Here is a 17799-nt window from a genome sequence, read left to right on the forward strand (position 1 = left end):
CAAGAGCTTGCCGATAGAATTCTGTTTCTCCCATAGCGATTTCAGTCGTCAGTGCATCAATAGACTCAATGCAGCAAATAACACCAGCCGATGACATCTGTGTCACCCCAAAATAAACACAAGTGATGATGTGTAGTTGTCGAAGATATTTCACTATATTTTTTATTTATTCTATGCAATTTCTTTTTCTTTTCTTTTTGTAGTGCGTTCAATTTTTTTAAAAATATTTTACTAAATGTGTTTTATTATTTAATGCTCTTTAGTCTTTGCTGCATTAGGAAATTTTAAAGTAAGAAACCAGAAGGCGCCCAGTATTGGAAGCGTGCCCGAAGGATCTGTTCCGCTGGTCGTATTCGCAATACCAATCGTAAATAAACACATTTAGCCACGTCATAATATTGATAAAACAATGGAAAAATACGTATCACGTGACAGCCTTTATGGATTACATAATTTGTATAGAAGATATAGAGAATCACGTGGCTAAATGTTGTTTGTTTACGATTGGTGAATGAGGTCCATTCCCCTTCTTGACATACGCTCGAAACATACTGCTACCTAACAATTGTATTGTGTACACATTTTTTTTTTTTGAAATAATTGTAAACCGGTCAAGACTTGGACTGATGGAATGGATTGATAGGTGAAGCTCAAAAGCGTTTTGCTGTTGAGAGTTACTCCCTCCTCCCCACGAGGGAGTGGGTTGTTGATCCACGAGTTGGCAATGAGACGATCACACTGACAGCATGCAGTGGACCTAAACTTGAAATCACGAGCTTGACAACATTGGGGACGATCTTTAATAGATGTTGAAGATACATAATTGCATGTGGAGTAGTTTTTTGTTGTTGTCTTTCTATGATTGTGTTTCAAGATAATCTCTCTTCTCATCTGTAACATTGAACGGGTCAGGAAACTAATGTATGTGTTACATTTGAATTTTACATTTGTTTCCGTGTAGTTTGCTTTTGGGATTGGTAACTTGGGTTTGATTTCTGGGCTGGGCCTCTTGATAAAAACATACAAATTAAATTCACTAAAATTATTATAAGTAATGATGATTCACTGATTGTGACGCTGCTAACAAATAGTAGTGAATAATATTCCTTTTTAATTACATGCTGTCTAATCAGTAATATGTTTATAAATAAATGTAATTTTGAACAACTGAATCGTTAAGACAGCACTTAGACCTCTCGTTTGGACCTTATTGAACCCATGTAGACCACATAAACCTCATGCTGGACACATAAACCTCACGTAGACCACATATAAACCTCATGCAGTAAACCTCATGTAGGACACATAAACCTCATGCAGAACACGCACATAAACCTCATGCAGAACACGCACATAAACCTCATGTACGCCACATATGAACATCATACTGAACACATGTAAACCTCATGTTCATGTACAACACTCTTTAACTCACGAATAGCTTATGCAAACCTCACGCAGACCACACATCCTTGAAGTAAACTCTTGTTATACTGTTCTAACTTTTACTCGTATTATGTTAACTCATGTTTATATGCTGGGGCTGTTATCTGAACCGTTTTGTAACAAATCTGGGTCCTGAGCTGTGTTTCCTTGATTATATTCTCTGGGTCTAGAAGTTGTTTGAAGAAGCTTCCTGGTTCCTGGGACAATGTGAAAATATCAGTTTAAAAAAAAAGATATATTGTTTGTGTGCTTAAGTGTAAGTAAAGTTCACATGTAACGTTTTCTAATATAAGTGTTACGTAGATGTGTCTCTGAGTCTCTTAAAATTCTTTCATATATTGTTTTGGTTGAATTACTTCCTTGTTCCTGTTAGGGATATGATCAGTGTTTCCAATGCTGGGTATTTACAACTAGATTTATATGTTTTTTTTTTCTCTTTTGGGAAACATTTTTATTTATTAAAGATTTCTTTTTCGTCAAAAATAGAAACATTTTTACAGATGTATGTCCTGCTATACTTGTACTAATATGATTTCATGAAATATACTTACAGAATCGGTCTAAAATTTTTAAAAAATATGATGGGTCTTTTTATTCTACTAATCTGCCAAAATAAAATGGAACCCAGCTATTAAAAAGATATATTATAAACCTTTTTTTTTAAATGATCGATGACAATCTGGTGTCATTGTGAAATGTCTGTTCATAATCCATGATCTTTACAATGTAACGAGAACTTTATTGTTGCATATCTTCAGCTGATAAAAGTTTTGGAGTGGAGATATTTAAAAAAAAAATGTTTCGTTGTACAACGAATGGATTAATTTGCTCTCTAATTAGATTTGACACTGCCTGACAGTGCGTAACAAGTTTGTCATTAAATTCGTTGTTATGCCCGCACTTATCTTACTCTGAAACAGAGGCATGGGTTGCTTGGTGTTATCTCTACTCACTAGGTGTGTGCTGCTTGAGATATAATCAGGCTAGGCTGCACAAGGGAAGTAATTCTCATTCTACTCTTTATACAATGTTCTGCTTGATATATAATCAGACTGCACAAGGGAAGTAATTCTCATTATACTCTTTGTACAATGTTCTGCTTTATATATAATCAGGCTGCACAAGGGAAGTAATTCTCATTGTACTCTTTGTACAATGTTCTGCTTGAGATATAATCAGGCTGCACAAGGGAAGTAATTCTCATTATACTCTTTGTACAATGCTCTGCTTTATATATAATCAGGCTGCACAAGGGAAGTAATTCTCATTGTACTCTTTGTACAATGTTCTGCTTGAGATATAATCAGGCTGCACAAGGGAAGTAATTCTCATTATACTCTTTGTACAATGTTCTGCTTTATATATAATCAGGCTGCACAAGGGAAGTAATTCTCATTGTACTCTTTGTACAATGTTCTGCTTGAGATATAATCAGGCTGCACAAGGGAAGTAATTCTCATTATACTCTTTGTACAATGTTCTGCTTGAGATATAATCAGGCTGCACAAGGGAAGTAATTCTCATTATACTCTTTGTACAATGTTCTGCTTTATATATAATCAGGCTGCACAAGGGAAGTAATTCTCATTGTACTCTTTGTACAATGTTCTGCTTGAGATATAATCAGGCTGCACAAGGGAAGTAATTCTCATTATACTCTTTGTACAATGTTCTGCTTGAGATATAATCAGGCTGCACAAGGGAAGTAATTCTCATTGTACTCTTTGTACAATGTTCTGCTCGAGATATAATCTAGATTGACAAGGGAAGTAATTACCATTTACGCTTTGTACAATGTACTGCTCGAGATATAAAGTTGCACAAGGGAAGTAATTCCCATTCCACTCTTTGTAAAAAAAAAAATGGACAGTCCCTAGACTCCACACACGTCTTCATCCATTAACCTTTTGTCTTTGTCTCCTCTCCGTCCTTTGATGAAATGACTTACTGCAGGTGTACTAGGTCACAGTGATAGACAATCCTATGTCATACACAAGATACTGATCAATTTCATGCAGTGCAATCTAAAGTATGCCTATAATTTTCCTAACGGCTTCTGAAAATCTCAAATTGAATGTGGTCCTTAGATTAAGAATTGCAAACACTGTGTCAGCTTTGTACTTTCAAATATAAAAGATTTTCCTTTTTTTTTTTTATATTTGCATTTTTATTCAAATATTACAAAATGCCTGCATATATATATATATATATATATATATATATATATATATCAGATCTTAATGTGTGTGAAGGTTTTCCCCAGTTATTTGTCTGTGTATCCGTTGTTCTCTGTTGATGGCGCACAAAACAGAAGCCAAAGTTATATTACACGTTTCCTGTTGGTTTATCGGTAAACCTTGACCAAAATACTTTTTTATTCACTTTTATTTTATACTAGTTGACCCACGGCGTAGCATACGCCGCTATTTTGCAGGGCCGGCCTTAGGCCACTGCAACCAATGCGACCGCAGTGGGCCCCGTACTTTCATAGGACCCGCGCTAATTCTAGGTGTAAATTATTAAATTAAACCATTTTATAACTTATAACAGATTTCCCGTGGCCTCCTGATTTACCAAGAGCTCCTGGAAATTTCCTGAAATTGCAAAATATATGAAAAAGTCCTAGAAAGCTCCGGAAATTATTAAAATCTTTTGAAAGCTCTTACAAATCTCCTGAAATATATAGACAAAAATTGTCATTTTGGGGTGTTATTCAAAATGGAAAATGCCAATTCTACGCGCGATAAAAAAAAACGGTAATATGCAATACACGTAATTGTGGAATGTGGTGAGAGAAGCTTCTCGCGCCTCAAACTAATGAAGAATTACTTGAGGTCAACAGTTCTCGTAGATAGATTGAAACATTAGGTAATTTTTTCTATTGAGCGTGATCTAGGTAGGAAATAGAAGTTCTATGATATACTGTGACTTCGCTACACGCAAGGCTCGTAAAGTAATTCTGTACGTAGTAAAGAATGAATAAAATGCAAAGACGAATTTATTTTCTAATACAAACTCTTAATTTTCACTTATTATCCGTATCCCTACCCAAACTTGGCCCCGCGAAATCCGTTTCGCATAGGGCCCCACAACGGTTGAGTCCAGCCCTGCTATTTAGTGACGGGTGAATACAGAGTAGATTACTTGTTCTCCCCCCCCCCCCTTCCTCTTTTTCGCCGTTAAAGTTACGTGGGATAGAAATAAATAAAAGAGTGATCTTTCCATGACCTCTTGGTCACAATGGCTAAGTCCGGCCCTGCTATTTAGTGACAGCTGAATACTACTTGTTTACCCCCCCCCCCTCTTTTTTTTTTCGTAGGGTAACTCTAGTCCGATTTTAGAAATAAAAGAGTGATCTTTTCTTTCCTTCTCGGTGTCCAAACTGTTGAGCCATGAAGAGAATTATATATATATATAGATTTTGAAAGTGGACACTGGTGCGCATGCTCAGCAGGACAACAACGTGCTGGAAATAGTGGCAGACGATTGCAATTGCGGCGATTGCGTCATACAATGTTGGTCGCTTAGTGACACATTTGGCGTGTAACTGATTCACTTTTACTACTATTTATACCGGTACAGGGTAGCGATCCACTGGTTTGGTAAACGCTGTGCCAGAATAATATAGATCTATTATAATGAACTATATATCTATTCGCGACAGTATTTTTTTTTTCTATTATAAACATTGAGATGTAAATACTGGCTCCCTGGGCCAGATGTTGATACGTTCCGTTCCTTGAAGTCTGTTCATGTTTGAGGTGTCCGTGTTAACAGATGCTCTACATTGTATTGACCAGAGTTTGGATAAAAAAAAAACAAATTAAGAACATTTGATTCAGTATTAAATACCCGCTCCAGTGGTGCTCCAGCAACAGTGTGTTCACTACACGTGTCACATGACTTGTTGGTATTTCATCAGACTCGCGGTGACAAATGTTGGGCCAGGATACGTCTAAGAATGTGCGCGCGCGCTACGTCTAAAAAACATTAAGTAGATCTGCCGCTGTGTAATGACGGTAAAAAAAAAAGGCATTTGTGGCCCGAAACGAGATATTCGAATATGATGTTGCTCTAATGTCCTTGCAGAAGTAGCATGATTCCAGATTTTTGCTTTAAAAGATCGAAACAATGTTGTTTTTTTATTGATTGACTTAAGAAATCGAACTTAGCATACACGATTCTAATGGCCATAATCTATAGAATGAAAAAGAAAACACGTTAAGTCTCAGTTCGTGTTCCGTGGTATGTAAGGAAGGCGTTTCTAAGGCTAACGGTTATTGAGGGTATCGTGTGGCCAGCTCAATGATCCACCTCATTTACTTGACCTTTACCAATGCTAGGTACCCACTAGGGCTCCCGAAGTCCCCAGTCTTCACTGGGATTCAAACTCCTTGCTCCTTTACCATTCGACCCTCACGCCTGAGACTGCTTCCCACCCCCCACCCCCAATACATTCCATTGAGTAGACTTTTCACCCCCCCCCCCTTTTCTTTAATACGCACCAAGCGACCAATGTAAAATATAAGATCCCTTTACTTCCTTAAACACTGGGTCACGTGGTTTCGTCCTAATGCTACTGGTTGATTAGCACAGCGGCAGGCCTAGATCTAGATGCAGATCTATGTCTTTAAAGTAGACTAAAGTTTGGGTCATGTGATCCTGGCCGCTGAGGTTTTCCAACATCGGAGACAATGTCACACCTGACCTGCTGTTTATAGAATTGGTCAACTGGAAATATTGATTCACCCCCGAGCGAATCGTAGGGACAAAAATAGCAAACATGAGACCTTTCAAACTCAAGTCCTACTCCTTAAGAGCGCCTGGCGTATGTCTGTTGGAATGGAAAATTCTTGGTTTCATTCTCTTATAAAATGATCTGTTTTTTTGTGAATTAAAAGACTTTCATTAATTTGTTTGTAATAATTCTTGGGTAGCATTTTAATATAGAATACTATCATAATTATAACTTTATTTAACATGTTCACGAGCGAAATAGAGACGAATTGTTTATTACCTTAGCCAAATTAAACACCATTTTATGTTCTGAAACACGCCATACGATTTTACCTCGAGTTCAATTTTAAAGATCAATTTCTAATGGATTTGATTGTCCCCACTGCCAACCCCTATTCCCCCGCCCCCCTGAGAAGTACTCGTCGAGAAGCTCTAGACTTAAAAGCAATTTGCTTTGAACACGAGTAATAATTAGTTGATAAGAAAGGTCGCGACACGGCAAACGAATCACATTTTTTGACCATGATGAAATCATTTCCAGGAACATTACTTGACAATTGAGGGGTGTGGTGGCGGAGCTGGAGTTTTTAGCATTCGAATTGAGGTTTTCCGAGTTTGAATCCCCCAAGGAGTTTTTTTTTTACGTTGGTATTTCTTCAGTTGTTCTTGACATCTGTAAGAAGTATATAAGCATAACTTGGTAGAGAGTGACAGTAGTAGGTCAACTCTAATGTTCCTGGAAGGTACACTAGAAGAAACTGTCAGTCAAACAAACAGCAAGAAAAGTATATTCCTTTAAAAAAACAAAACAAAACTTATTTAATTGAAAGAGCTCCGCATTTACAACTATGTTTCTCAATAATGTAGAAGTTATTTTCTTTATTCGATATAAAAAAATATTAATTCACTTCTTCTTTTTTTTTTTTTTTTTTTTTTTTTTTTGTTCTTGACTATTCCAATGAATAATTGTGCAGTTTCAACTTGGTCAGGGAATGGGGGGGGGGGGGATAAACGTGTTCAAACTTTTTTACCAGACAGAGTTTGTAAAAACGAGAAGAAGGTAAATAAATAACAGGTCATAAAAAACAAAAGGTACTTGGCATAGGAATAAAAATAGATTTTTATTGTTTTTATTTGTATGTTTGCATTCAACCAAATATTGGAATTGGGCGTTCTATATAACGGGTGTAGTATGCATAAAGTGACTTTTTTTCTTTTATATATAAATTAAAGCGTTCCAGTAATGTGCTGTACTCTACCTATATGTCTCATAGTGCCGTGCTTCGTTTCATATACAATTCTACCTATATGTCTCATAGTGCCGTGCTTCGTTTCATATACAATCAATGTATTCCAGTAATGTGGTAAGGCTTACTCTATAGTCCCACATTATAGTCAGCGTGTCCCAGTAATATGGTCAGATATCCACACACACATTTGTTACTAACTTTTTGCGGGTACGACATGGCCTAAATTGTGCCGATGTGCCTAAACTCAAACTCTAACTTTTTGTTCCTCCTGGAAAAAAAAGCGACAACTTCAAGAGTAATAAAAAAAAAAGTTTCTTACGATTGACAAGCTTATCCCCCATTGTCTAACTTTTATAGTTACCCCCCACCCCTTTTCTTCATATGTTTTCACCCTACCTGGAAAGATAGTTTTTATTACTTGGTTATTATACTTTGGCTGGCACTCTGTAGAATGTCACTTGAGCCTGACGAGGTAGCTTTACTTTAAAGATTACATGAGAAAGAATTGTAAACATTTTTTTTGAGAAAGTTCGAAAAGACAGATTTTAAGTGACTCTGCTTATGACATTCAAGGGGCTTAATTGTTCTGATGTGATGCGGCCTTACTTCCCTTTGCTATAACCTTCTTCAGTATATTAATTGAAGATCACTATTATCTAAACAGGGTGTAGAGTATCTTTCTTTAGTGTTTGGGTGGGGCCGAGAGATGTGATGGCGTCACCTTCGGGCCACTTTCGTCACCAGGGATATTAACTGAAGTGCCTAGTTTCTTGAGTAATCCTAAGTAGACACTACAGTAACTAACATAACCATGTCGCCAATACTTGTGTATTTTGTTTTATACATGAGTGATTGACAGCCTCTTGTAATTTTACATATATTGCTCTCATATTGCTTTGTACGCAATATTTGAAGATGTACACTTTATTGTACATCATCTTAACGTCTAGGCTACTGAGTACATCATCTATTAATTGAACGACTCTTATACACCACAGATGTAGTCTCCTTTCTGAATGATTAAATATAGACATAGCAACATCTTTATGAAAAACAAATTCCACACTTCCTTTCATCTTCCCCCACCACATTCAATACAATCACATTCAGACTCACCAACACATTCAGACTCACCACAGAGTCACTACATTCAGACTCACCAACACATTCAGACTCACCACAGAGTCACTACATTCAGACTCACTACAGAGTCACTACATTCAGACTCACCACATTCAGACTCACTACATTCAGACTCACTACATTCAGACTCATCACATTCAGACTCACTACATTCAGACTCATCACATTCAGACTCATCACATTCAGACTCACCACAGAGTCACTACATTCAGACTCACCACATTCAGACTCATCACATTCAGACTCACCACATTCAGACTCACCACATTCAGACTCATCACATTCAGACTCACCACATTCAGACTCATCACATTCAGACTCATCACATTCAGACTCATCACATTCAGACTCATCACATTCAGAATCACCACATTCAGACTCATCACATTCAGACTCATCACATTCAGACTCACCACATTCAGACTCATCACATTCAGACTCACCACATTCAGACTCATCACATTCAGGCTCATCACATTCAGACTCATCACATTCAGACTCACCACATTCAGACTCATCACATTCAGACTCATCACATTCAGACTCACTACATTCAGACTCATCACATTCAGACTCATCACATTCAGACTCACCACATTCAGACTCACCACATTCAGACTCATCACATTCAGACTCACCACATTCAGACTCATCACATTCAGACTCATCACATTCAGACTCACCACATTCAGACTCATCACATTCAGACTCACCACATTCAGACTCACTACATTCAGACTCAACACATTCAATACCATCATATTCAAACTCACCAAAATAAATACCACTAGATTAAGACTTTTCACATTCAATACCACCACATTCAGACTCAACAGATGCAATACCATCATATTCAGACTCACCAAAATCAGTACCACCACATTAAGACTTATCACATTCAATACCACCACATTAAGACTTATCACATTCAATACCACCACATTAAGACTTATCACATTCAATACCACCACATTAAGACTTATCACATTCAATACCACCACATCAAGACTCACCACGTTCAATACCATCACATTCAGACTTACCACATTCAGACTCACCACATTCAATACCACCATATTCAGACTTATCACATGCAATACCACCACATTCAAACTTATCGCATTCAATACCACAACATTCAGACTCACCATATTCAGTGCCATCACATTCAGACTCACCACTTTCAGTTTAACCACATACAATATGACCACATACAGTATCACACCATTAAATATAATCACCTTCAGTCTTTCCACTTAATCCACGTTCAGAATCACAACATTCACTCTTTCCACATTCAGACCCACCATGCTGCTCGATTCTCAGAAACTTTTAATTTGTATGGAATCTACCACTTAACTGTATTCTGATCGCTTCACGATGCATTTATTATTCAATATTTTAATATCCCAATAGATTTTTTTCTAAAATTCCAAATACATTTTTGTTCAAGGGTTCTATTTGAAGTTCCGTGCTTCAGTGGTACAGTGACTGTCTAATTCAACCTTTTTAATGATGTATTTACTTTGGCGAATGATTTCAGAAATGTGTTTAGGGTGTTGGTAATTAGTTTTAATGTTTCACTTTTTTTACCCTTCAGGTATCTTTGCTTATCTGAATTACCAAGTGCCTGCCACCAGAAAGGAAATCCTCCAGAAGCTCATTAATGGCTTGAAAAGACTCGAGTACAGAGGCTACGACTCTGCAGGTATGTCAGTAAGTTAGTCACTTCTTGATGTTTTAGTCACTTCTTGATGTTATAGTCACTTCTTGAAGTTCTAGTCACTTCTTGATGTTTAGTCACTTCTTGATGTTATAGTCACTTCTTGAAGTTCTAGTCACTTCTTGATGTTATAGTCACTTCTTGATGTTATAGTCACTTCTTGATGTTATAGTCACTTCTTGAAGTTCTAGTCACTTCTTGAAGTTCTAGTCACTTCTTGATGTTAAAGTCACTTCTTGAAGTTCTAGTCACTTCTTGAAGTTCTAGTGTTTTTTTTTTTGACGCTGCTGAAAGGTCTTGAAATCGTTCTTTAACAATGATAGGTTGTTTTTTAATCTTGTTATTTGTCAAGTGTTTAGCCAGATCGTATTGATAAATTGACAAGCTTTCTTCCAATCCAGTTTGTCTGGTATGTCTGATAATGTTTGCTAATGCTCATGAGCAATGCTTCAATGGACTTGTACGTATTGCCATAATTCACACACATTTAAAACTAAACATTGCATATGTATGCCCCTTGTTTTAAAACGAAACAAAAAGTTCTAAGTTGGATGTCAATTCCTTTGTTGTCTTCGTCATTCACGATAAATTGTTATTTATTTGTATTCTAGCTCTGAACACCGTAAAAAAGTATTTTAACAAATTCGAGTGTGAAAGAGCCATGTCCATGTATTAGAAGTTGAAGGCCTACGCCAGATTTCCTGTTGTTGATGTGTTAATCACATTATATGTTTTCATAATACGAGCTGCGTGTTTTGATTGGCTCTCTAGCGGTTGTGAAGCATGGAAGTAATGTGAAAAGACATGGCAGATACCTAGCAATGACCGGGGGAATTCCCGAGATAACAGATAGCAAGTCTTACTTGTGTTATTGTACGTTACGAGGGATAGCAAGAGTTTCAAATTTGGTTTCACGTGTGTTATTGTTTTATGGCGAGTTTTTTTCTTTTTGTTAGTGTGGCGTTCACGTTTAGGGCCCCGCCCACGTCCACTGTGTCTTGCGCAGTTGCGCCGCATCTGAGTGCGCACTATACAGAACTCCAGGAGTCTGTGCCTGCCGTCTTCCAGGGAGCGTAATTTAGTGTTGTTCAGTCTCAAAATAGTTTTGAGAGTGCCCTTGAATTATTCTCTCTGGTCAACAAGCTAACGTTTGAAGAGGAGTCTTAGCGAAACTGAGCAGCAATTCTCGAGACATTGGCTTACATTACTTGGAATCTTACAGTTTCTAGGGAGATCGACGGCTTCCTTATCGTGCATCCTTTCCAGACATTTGATTTTGTTTGAGACATTGAATTTCTTAGCAAGTCTTCGACAAATTGTTCACGCATGTAGATGTGCTGGGAGCACTTTGCCTGGTAGAGCTTCAGCTTTGTTGACATGTATCAGTCTTGTCTCTATGTGTGTTGTTCAGTGTTCTCGTTTAAGCTCGACACACTATGACACGCTGACTGTGAAAAAGAAGGCCAGACCCTAGTTCATAAATCAAAGGTGTAACCAAATAGTTGGAACTGCATTGTTTGTGAGGGCCGTGCAGAAGTAACGCCTCTGAAATGAGATAGCCCTTACCCGCTTAGTCGAATGTTGTTTTATGGTAAATGGCGCCCCCCCCCTCTCCTCCAAACATACATATATACATAAGCACACACAAGCAATGGTACTGCAATCTGCCATCGCTGTGTAGATCTAGGTTAAGTATAGAATCTAATACAAAAAGACCTCTATCTGGCCACCACCTGCTCCTAGTGCATAAAGAGTAAATTTTAAACTAGGCCTAGGTTGTTTTTTTTTTTTGGTCATTGAAATTGTTAACACGAAAAGCAATCGACAACTTTTATTAGCTGGTCTCTAGATCTAAAGTCTTATGACGCAACCAAAAACAATCACAAAGTCAGGGAAGACTACTCCAACAAACACAACAATACAAAACCAAAGAGTAGAGAACATAAACAGAAATGGCCTAGGGCTTTCAATAATGTTAAGCTGATCGTTTTCCGAATTTTAAAGCATTCATACAAGAATGATTACCCACAATAAATATAGCACATTTTCCCCGGTATGTCCAAATTATAGTCGAATATAGATCTCTGATGATTAGAAGTACGAGTAGGCCTGAATGTGTTGTTTTTTAAAGCAAAATTTCAAATTAAAGATGTGCCAATAAAAGTCTACGTCAGTGGCCCCTGTGCCGACCTTCTCCAGCCTGCATGTCATATGTCACGACACTTGTGTCACTGCATCCCCGCAAACAATGTTTAAGTCCACGTGAATCGAGGCTTCCCTGTGCACTGTGAGCAGAAGTATTGAATGGGCCTGGATAGCAACGCGTAACGGGTCATAGTTCGGTGACAACTGCTCTACTTTATGACGACGCCTTCCGAATGTCCCGACATGTTCGGTGGTAAGGAATGCTACCAAAGTGTGGTCATATGATTACGTCATAGCGTGACAACACGTCAAATATAACCACAGTGTTTACAGTGATGCAATAAGCTTTATATGTCATCACACATAATTGATGAGGTAGCTGACATCAGGAAAGACAATCTTGATGTTTTGTTGACATTGTAAATGTGTGTGTGCGTTGATAACAAGAACTGTCTGCTTATTTCTTTGCTTATTAGCTAATTTAAGACAACATTTATTTACCTAATTAACAAATAGAGGCTGACTATACTCTGTGACTCACGTTGGCTACTGGTCTCTTTTGTGACCCATGTTGCATTCCAAACCTGACGTAATCGCACATGCGGTGAATGCCACATCTGTTGTCATCATGTCCATTTTGAGTCAAATGTCATCTCCTATGTGACCTTGTATGTATTCTTGTGTCAAATCTGATGTCATCTTGTTGCATGAAATCATGCTTGAATATCGAATGACGTATTTTTGGTGTCATCGTCGCCTGTGATGTCATGTCAAGTTATAACTCAGGAGCCCAGTGTCCATTAGCAATATACCATAGGGGCATTACAGACTCAGTAGATGTATATAGGCCTAGTTGTCTGGTCTTACCTTATGTAAACTCTAGTTAGTAGTTATGTCATGTGAATCATCACAGGTACATACTTTCCATTTTTTTGTGTAACATTTAAAAAAAACATTCCCTCAAGCAACAAAAAATAATACCTAAACAGAAAAAAAAGGCGCTTAGAAGCTTAAACCGAGATAATGGCACATGCTATTCTACTCAGATATAAAATGACGAATGTTCTAAGTTTTTTCTGACCTAATTAAAGACACTTGAATTCCGCGATAGAAATAATAATAAATAAATAATAATGTATAGAAGAAAGTTCTACTCTGACAAAGAACACGTGTAAACTCTTATTTACCAATACAAAACTACACTGAGACTGTAGAGAGAGATAGTATTTCGAACATGTGTTTGCCTTATGACTTTGTGTAAACAAGGGAAAACTTGTGTCCATCCGCCTCGTCTTGAAAAACAAATAGCATCACAGACAATCGTGATTCCGACATTTTGTTTCCGCTCAACCAAAAACAAAAGTATTACTTTACTTTCGAAACTAAAAACAAGAAAAACATCAAAACAAGGTTACAAACACAGTTTGTGTGGAAACACAAACTCAAAATCGGCCTCCGAAGTGGTCCACTGAGTCAGGTAAAAAGGCAGGTTTCAATATTTTCAGAAAGATTATCAGAATGAAATTCTATCAAAGGCAAATGCCAGAGAAGAATGGAGAAAGAAGGTTGACCGATCTTATGTGGTGCCCCAACCGTTTAGCAGACCAAGGGATAGGTGAAAGTGAATGTTTAGTTATATATGAACATGGCCTAACTGATGTGTTATAATGATTATCTAATTGTTTTGTAAAGGGTCAATCTCTTATTGAAAACCTCAAGAAAAAAATTTTTCGTAAAAAAACAAACAAATCAATTCCTTTAGTTCAGAGTTCCGTGGTCGTGGATCAGCATTGCCGTTCACGCGATAATATGAAAAACTACTTTTTAATTGTTGTTTGAAATTATGTTCCACATATATGCATACTAAATAATTTTTTTTCTCTTTAAAAAAAAAAAGTAAACATTATTTTTTGTAAATGTAGTAGTTAGTATAACAGAACTTACTTAATTTAGCATTACAACAGTAAAAATTATTTTTTTTTGGAAAAAAAAATCTAAAACCTTTTGCATAAATGTGCTAAAAATATGGTAAATAATCATCTCCCTTACTAGATCTAAATAGCCGGACGGACGGACATACCACACAAAACTAATAGCGTCTTGTGTGTTCTGTGCAAAAACTGCAATCCTCTTGTATCGTTTCTCACTAGGCTTACTACTATCGCTTGTAATTGACACAAAAATACAATAATATTCATATGTATCTCTGCATGCAATATTAGCGATACGTGTCTTATGTTTTACTATTAACTAAGTTTCTATTGCCACAAATCTTTCATCAAAAATAAATATAAGCTGTATAGGGTGTGGTGAGTGTTTTGAGAACTAAAGCAAATTTCTGCTAGTGTCCATAGTGTGAAACTCAAATGTGGGCCCTAGATTTGAAAAAGGAAACGACTTTTGTTGATAGGGAGATGGAACAGACGTCTAGATCTATGTCATGGTTGTACTAAAGATAAATGCTGATCGCCAAATTTGATTTTCAGGTGTTGCATTTGAAGGGTCCTCCTCTGACAGCGACAAGGGCTGTGAAATTAAAATTATCAAACAAACTGGCAAAGTTGCCGCTCTTGAAAAACTTGTACAAGGTAAGCATTCTCTGCTTTTTTTGTGTGTGTTTTTTTTGTGTGTGTTTGTGTTGTTGTTTTTTTGTCTCCGTATTATTTCTTATACCTTAAGTTTGTTATCTTCTTTTTTGAAGTAACGTATGTAATATGTTAGATACAAGTTATTGTTATGAAGTGTATGTGCGTGTTTCTGATGCAACCATGAGCAAAAATTATGGAAGGGTTTGGTTGTGTAGGCTAAATCGATCCTGATGAAATCAGGAGGTGGTCTGTCGCAGTTCAGATGAATAAATACAGGTGTGAACGTTGTAGAGAGAAGAACGTGTGAGAGGCGAGTGACAGAAAGACGTGTATTTGTAGCGAGTTAGATCTTCAACTACAACTATATTGAAATTTAAAACTGTGTATATAAATAGAAGTTATATACAGTTTTTGTTTTTAAAAAGAAACTTTTTTCGAGTTTATTTCAAGTTGTACATTTAGAATATAATACAGCTACACCGGTTTCTTTGTACTATCTGTTTGGATCTGCTAACCAACGGCCAAGTATCGACATACATCAAATGAAATTAATTGTGGGCTAACATTAGAGAGCCTTAATTGTTGTCACTAGTACTCTCCCTTGCCAAGAGAGACCGTTTTGAAATGCTGTATAGCTTATTGCGTCATTCTGACTTACAGATGGTCCGTTATTATTCCAGTGTAAAGTTTAGGTGTTGTTCAATAGTTGAACTGACAACTGGCATAGAGTGAGAGATTAATATTTGAGTTAATGTAGCTGTATCTTGGATGCAGTTTTATTGGGACAGTTTTTAAATGGCGACAACATAAAGATTAGCACTTTTGTGTGTTTTTTCTTCCATAATAAAAACTTTAAAAGATAATTTTCCTCTCAATGGACTGGCACGATTTTCTTTCATTCTTTCAGTCCCTTCTGTCATCTTTCACTATTTTGTCTTCCTAATTCAATCCCTTCTGTCATCTTTCACTATTTTGGCTTCCTAGTTCAGTCCCTTCTGTCATCTTTCACTATTTTGTCTTCCTAATTCAATCCCTTCTGTCATCTTTCACTAGTTTGGCTTCCTAGTTCAATCCCTTCTGTCATCTTTCACTAGTTTGGCTTCCTAATTCAATCCCTTCTGTCATCTTTCACTAGTTTGGCTTCCTAGTTCAGTCCCTTCTGTCATCTTTCACTATTTTGGCTTCCTAGTTCAGTCCCTTCTGTCATCTTTCACTATTTTGGCTTCCTAATTCAATCCCTTCTGTCATCTTTCACTAGTTTGGCTTCCTAGTTCAATCCCTTCTGTCATCTTTCACTATTTTGGCTTCCTAGTTCAGTCCCTTCTGTCATCTTTCACTATTTTGGCTTCCTAATTCAGTCCCTTCTGTCATCTTTCACTAGTTTGGCTTCCTAGTTCAGATCCTTCTGTCATCTTTCACTAGTTTGGCTTCCTAGTTCAGTCCCTTCTGTCATCTTTCACTAGTTTGGCTTCCTAGTTCTGTCCTTTAGGCAGTGGACGATGTCCCATCTCTCTATGGCATCATAACGTAAAGACCTCGCCATATCTTTCCATCCCAATCCAAACAAAAATTATTTTTTTAAAAAACTGGGATTTGATATTTTGAGTTCCAGTTCCACCCATCCTAACAGTACCGGTAGACTCTACTCTAATGTGTTCAAAAGGAGATAGGCAAAATAATAGATGGGGAAAAAAAAGAACAAAACTTCTAAGACTGGAAAACAAATAGAGGCAGTAATTACCATTCACTTTTGAAAGACAACGACCATCTGAATTAAAAATGTAGCATTTGAAACTCAACAATAGATTCGAAACAATTCATCTACACATTCCCGAATGTTTCATCCAATGGTGTGCGCTGTTACATTTATAAGCGAGATCTTTTTGCTATACTCTGCCTGTTTGTGTGTGTTGCCTTGTAGGCCTACTGCGGATTAAGACGTCCATTGACGAGGACTTAGATCCCCATCCCCTCCTTACTATGTTTGCGCTTGACGTCAACATATCGATATTCTCTCTTCAAACCTATGTCTGCATCACAAGTCTTAGTTTCTTATATCAGTTTTATTTTTAGTTGGGTGAGACATATCCTCCAGCGTCTTCTGTATTATTAGGTTATGATGTGGCTTGATTAATTCAATATTTACCAATGAATGACTTTTATAAATGTGTTTTAATTTTTTCTAAAATTAGATCTCAGATTACACTAACGAATAAACCTCGGGCGTTTTGGAACAATAATAAGGGTTTGAGATTATTTTCACATTTTACATTTAGGCCTACCTCCCCCCCCCCTTTCCCTGTACGTTATATTTAAACCTATTGTGGGACACTGCCATGTTGGATTGTGTTTTGAAGTAAGATCACTAAAGTAGTAAAAACGAACAAATGTCTTCCAGTGTGGGATTGGTGATAGATAGTAATATTTCATTTTAAAATATAGGCCAATCAAACAATAAAACTAAACGTTTATTTACACTTTCCATTTATTTATTACCAATGTAAAATAAAAGATTTAAAAAATCCTGGCCTGGAGATGTCATATACCAATCCAGTACAGCAGACGAGATAGATTCTAATGCCCCAAAATACTTTTTAATAACCCGAGATAGATTCTAATGCCCCAAAATACTTTTTAATAACCCTTTAACAGTATACGTTTAGTTCCTTGTTTATATTCAAAATAGATTTATATTTGCACCATAGATCTAGCTTTATGTAAAGTATACAAGCTCTTCAAAATTGACACTGGCAACTGGGAAGAGGTG

General features: G+C 36.9%; 1 protein-coding gene across 7 annotated transcripts in view; it reads left to right on the plus strand.

Moving 5' to 3' along the window:
- Positions 1–17799, plus strand: part of LOC106067969 (glutamine--fructose-6-phosphate aminotransferase [isomerizing] 2-like) — a 55651-nt gene that overhangs the window by 14728 nt on the left and 23124 nt on the right. For all 7 annotated transcript variants that reach the window (XM_056019019.1, XM_056019017.1, XM_056019018.1 and 4 more), the window contains 2 exons: positions 10177–10284; positions 14931–15032. In XM_056019019.1, the coding sequence (XP_055874994.1) occupies positions 10177–10284; positions 14931–15032 (210 nt within the window). The remainder of the gene's footprint in view (positions 1–10176; positions 10285–14930; positions 15033–17799) is intronic.

The sequence above is a fragment of the Biomphalaria glabrata genome, chromosome 2, assembly GCF_947242115.1.
Source record: "Biomphalaria glabrata chromosome 2, xgBioGlab47.1, whole genome shotgun sequence".
NCBI classification, from domain to species: Eukaryota; Metazoa; Mollusca; class Gastropoda; family Planorbidae; genus Biomphalaria; species Biomphalaria glabrata.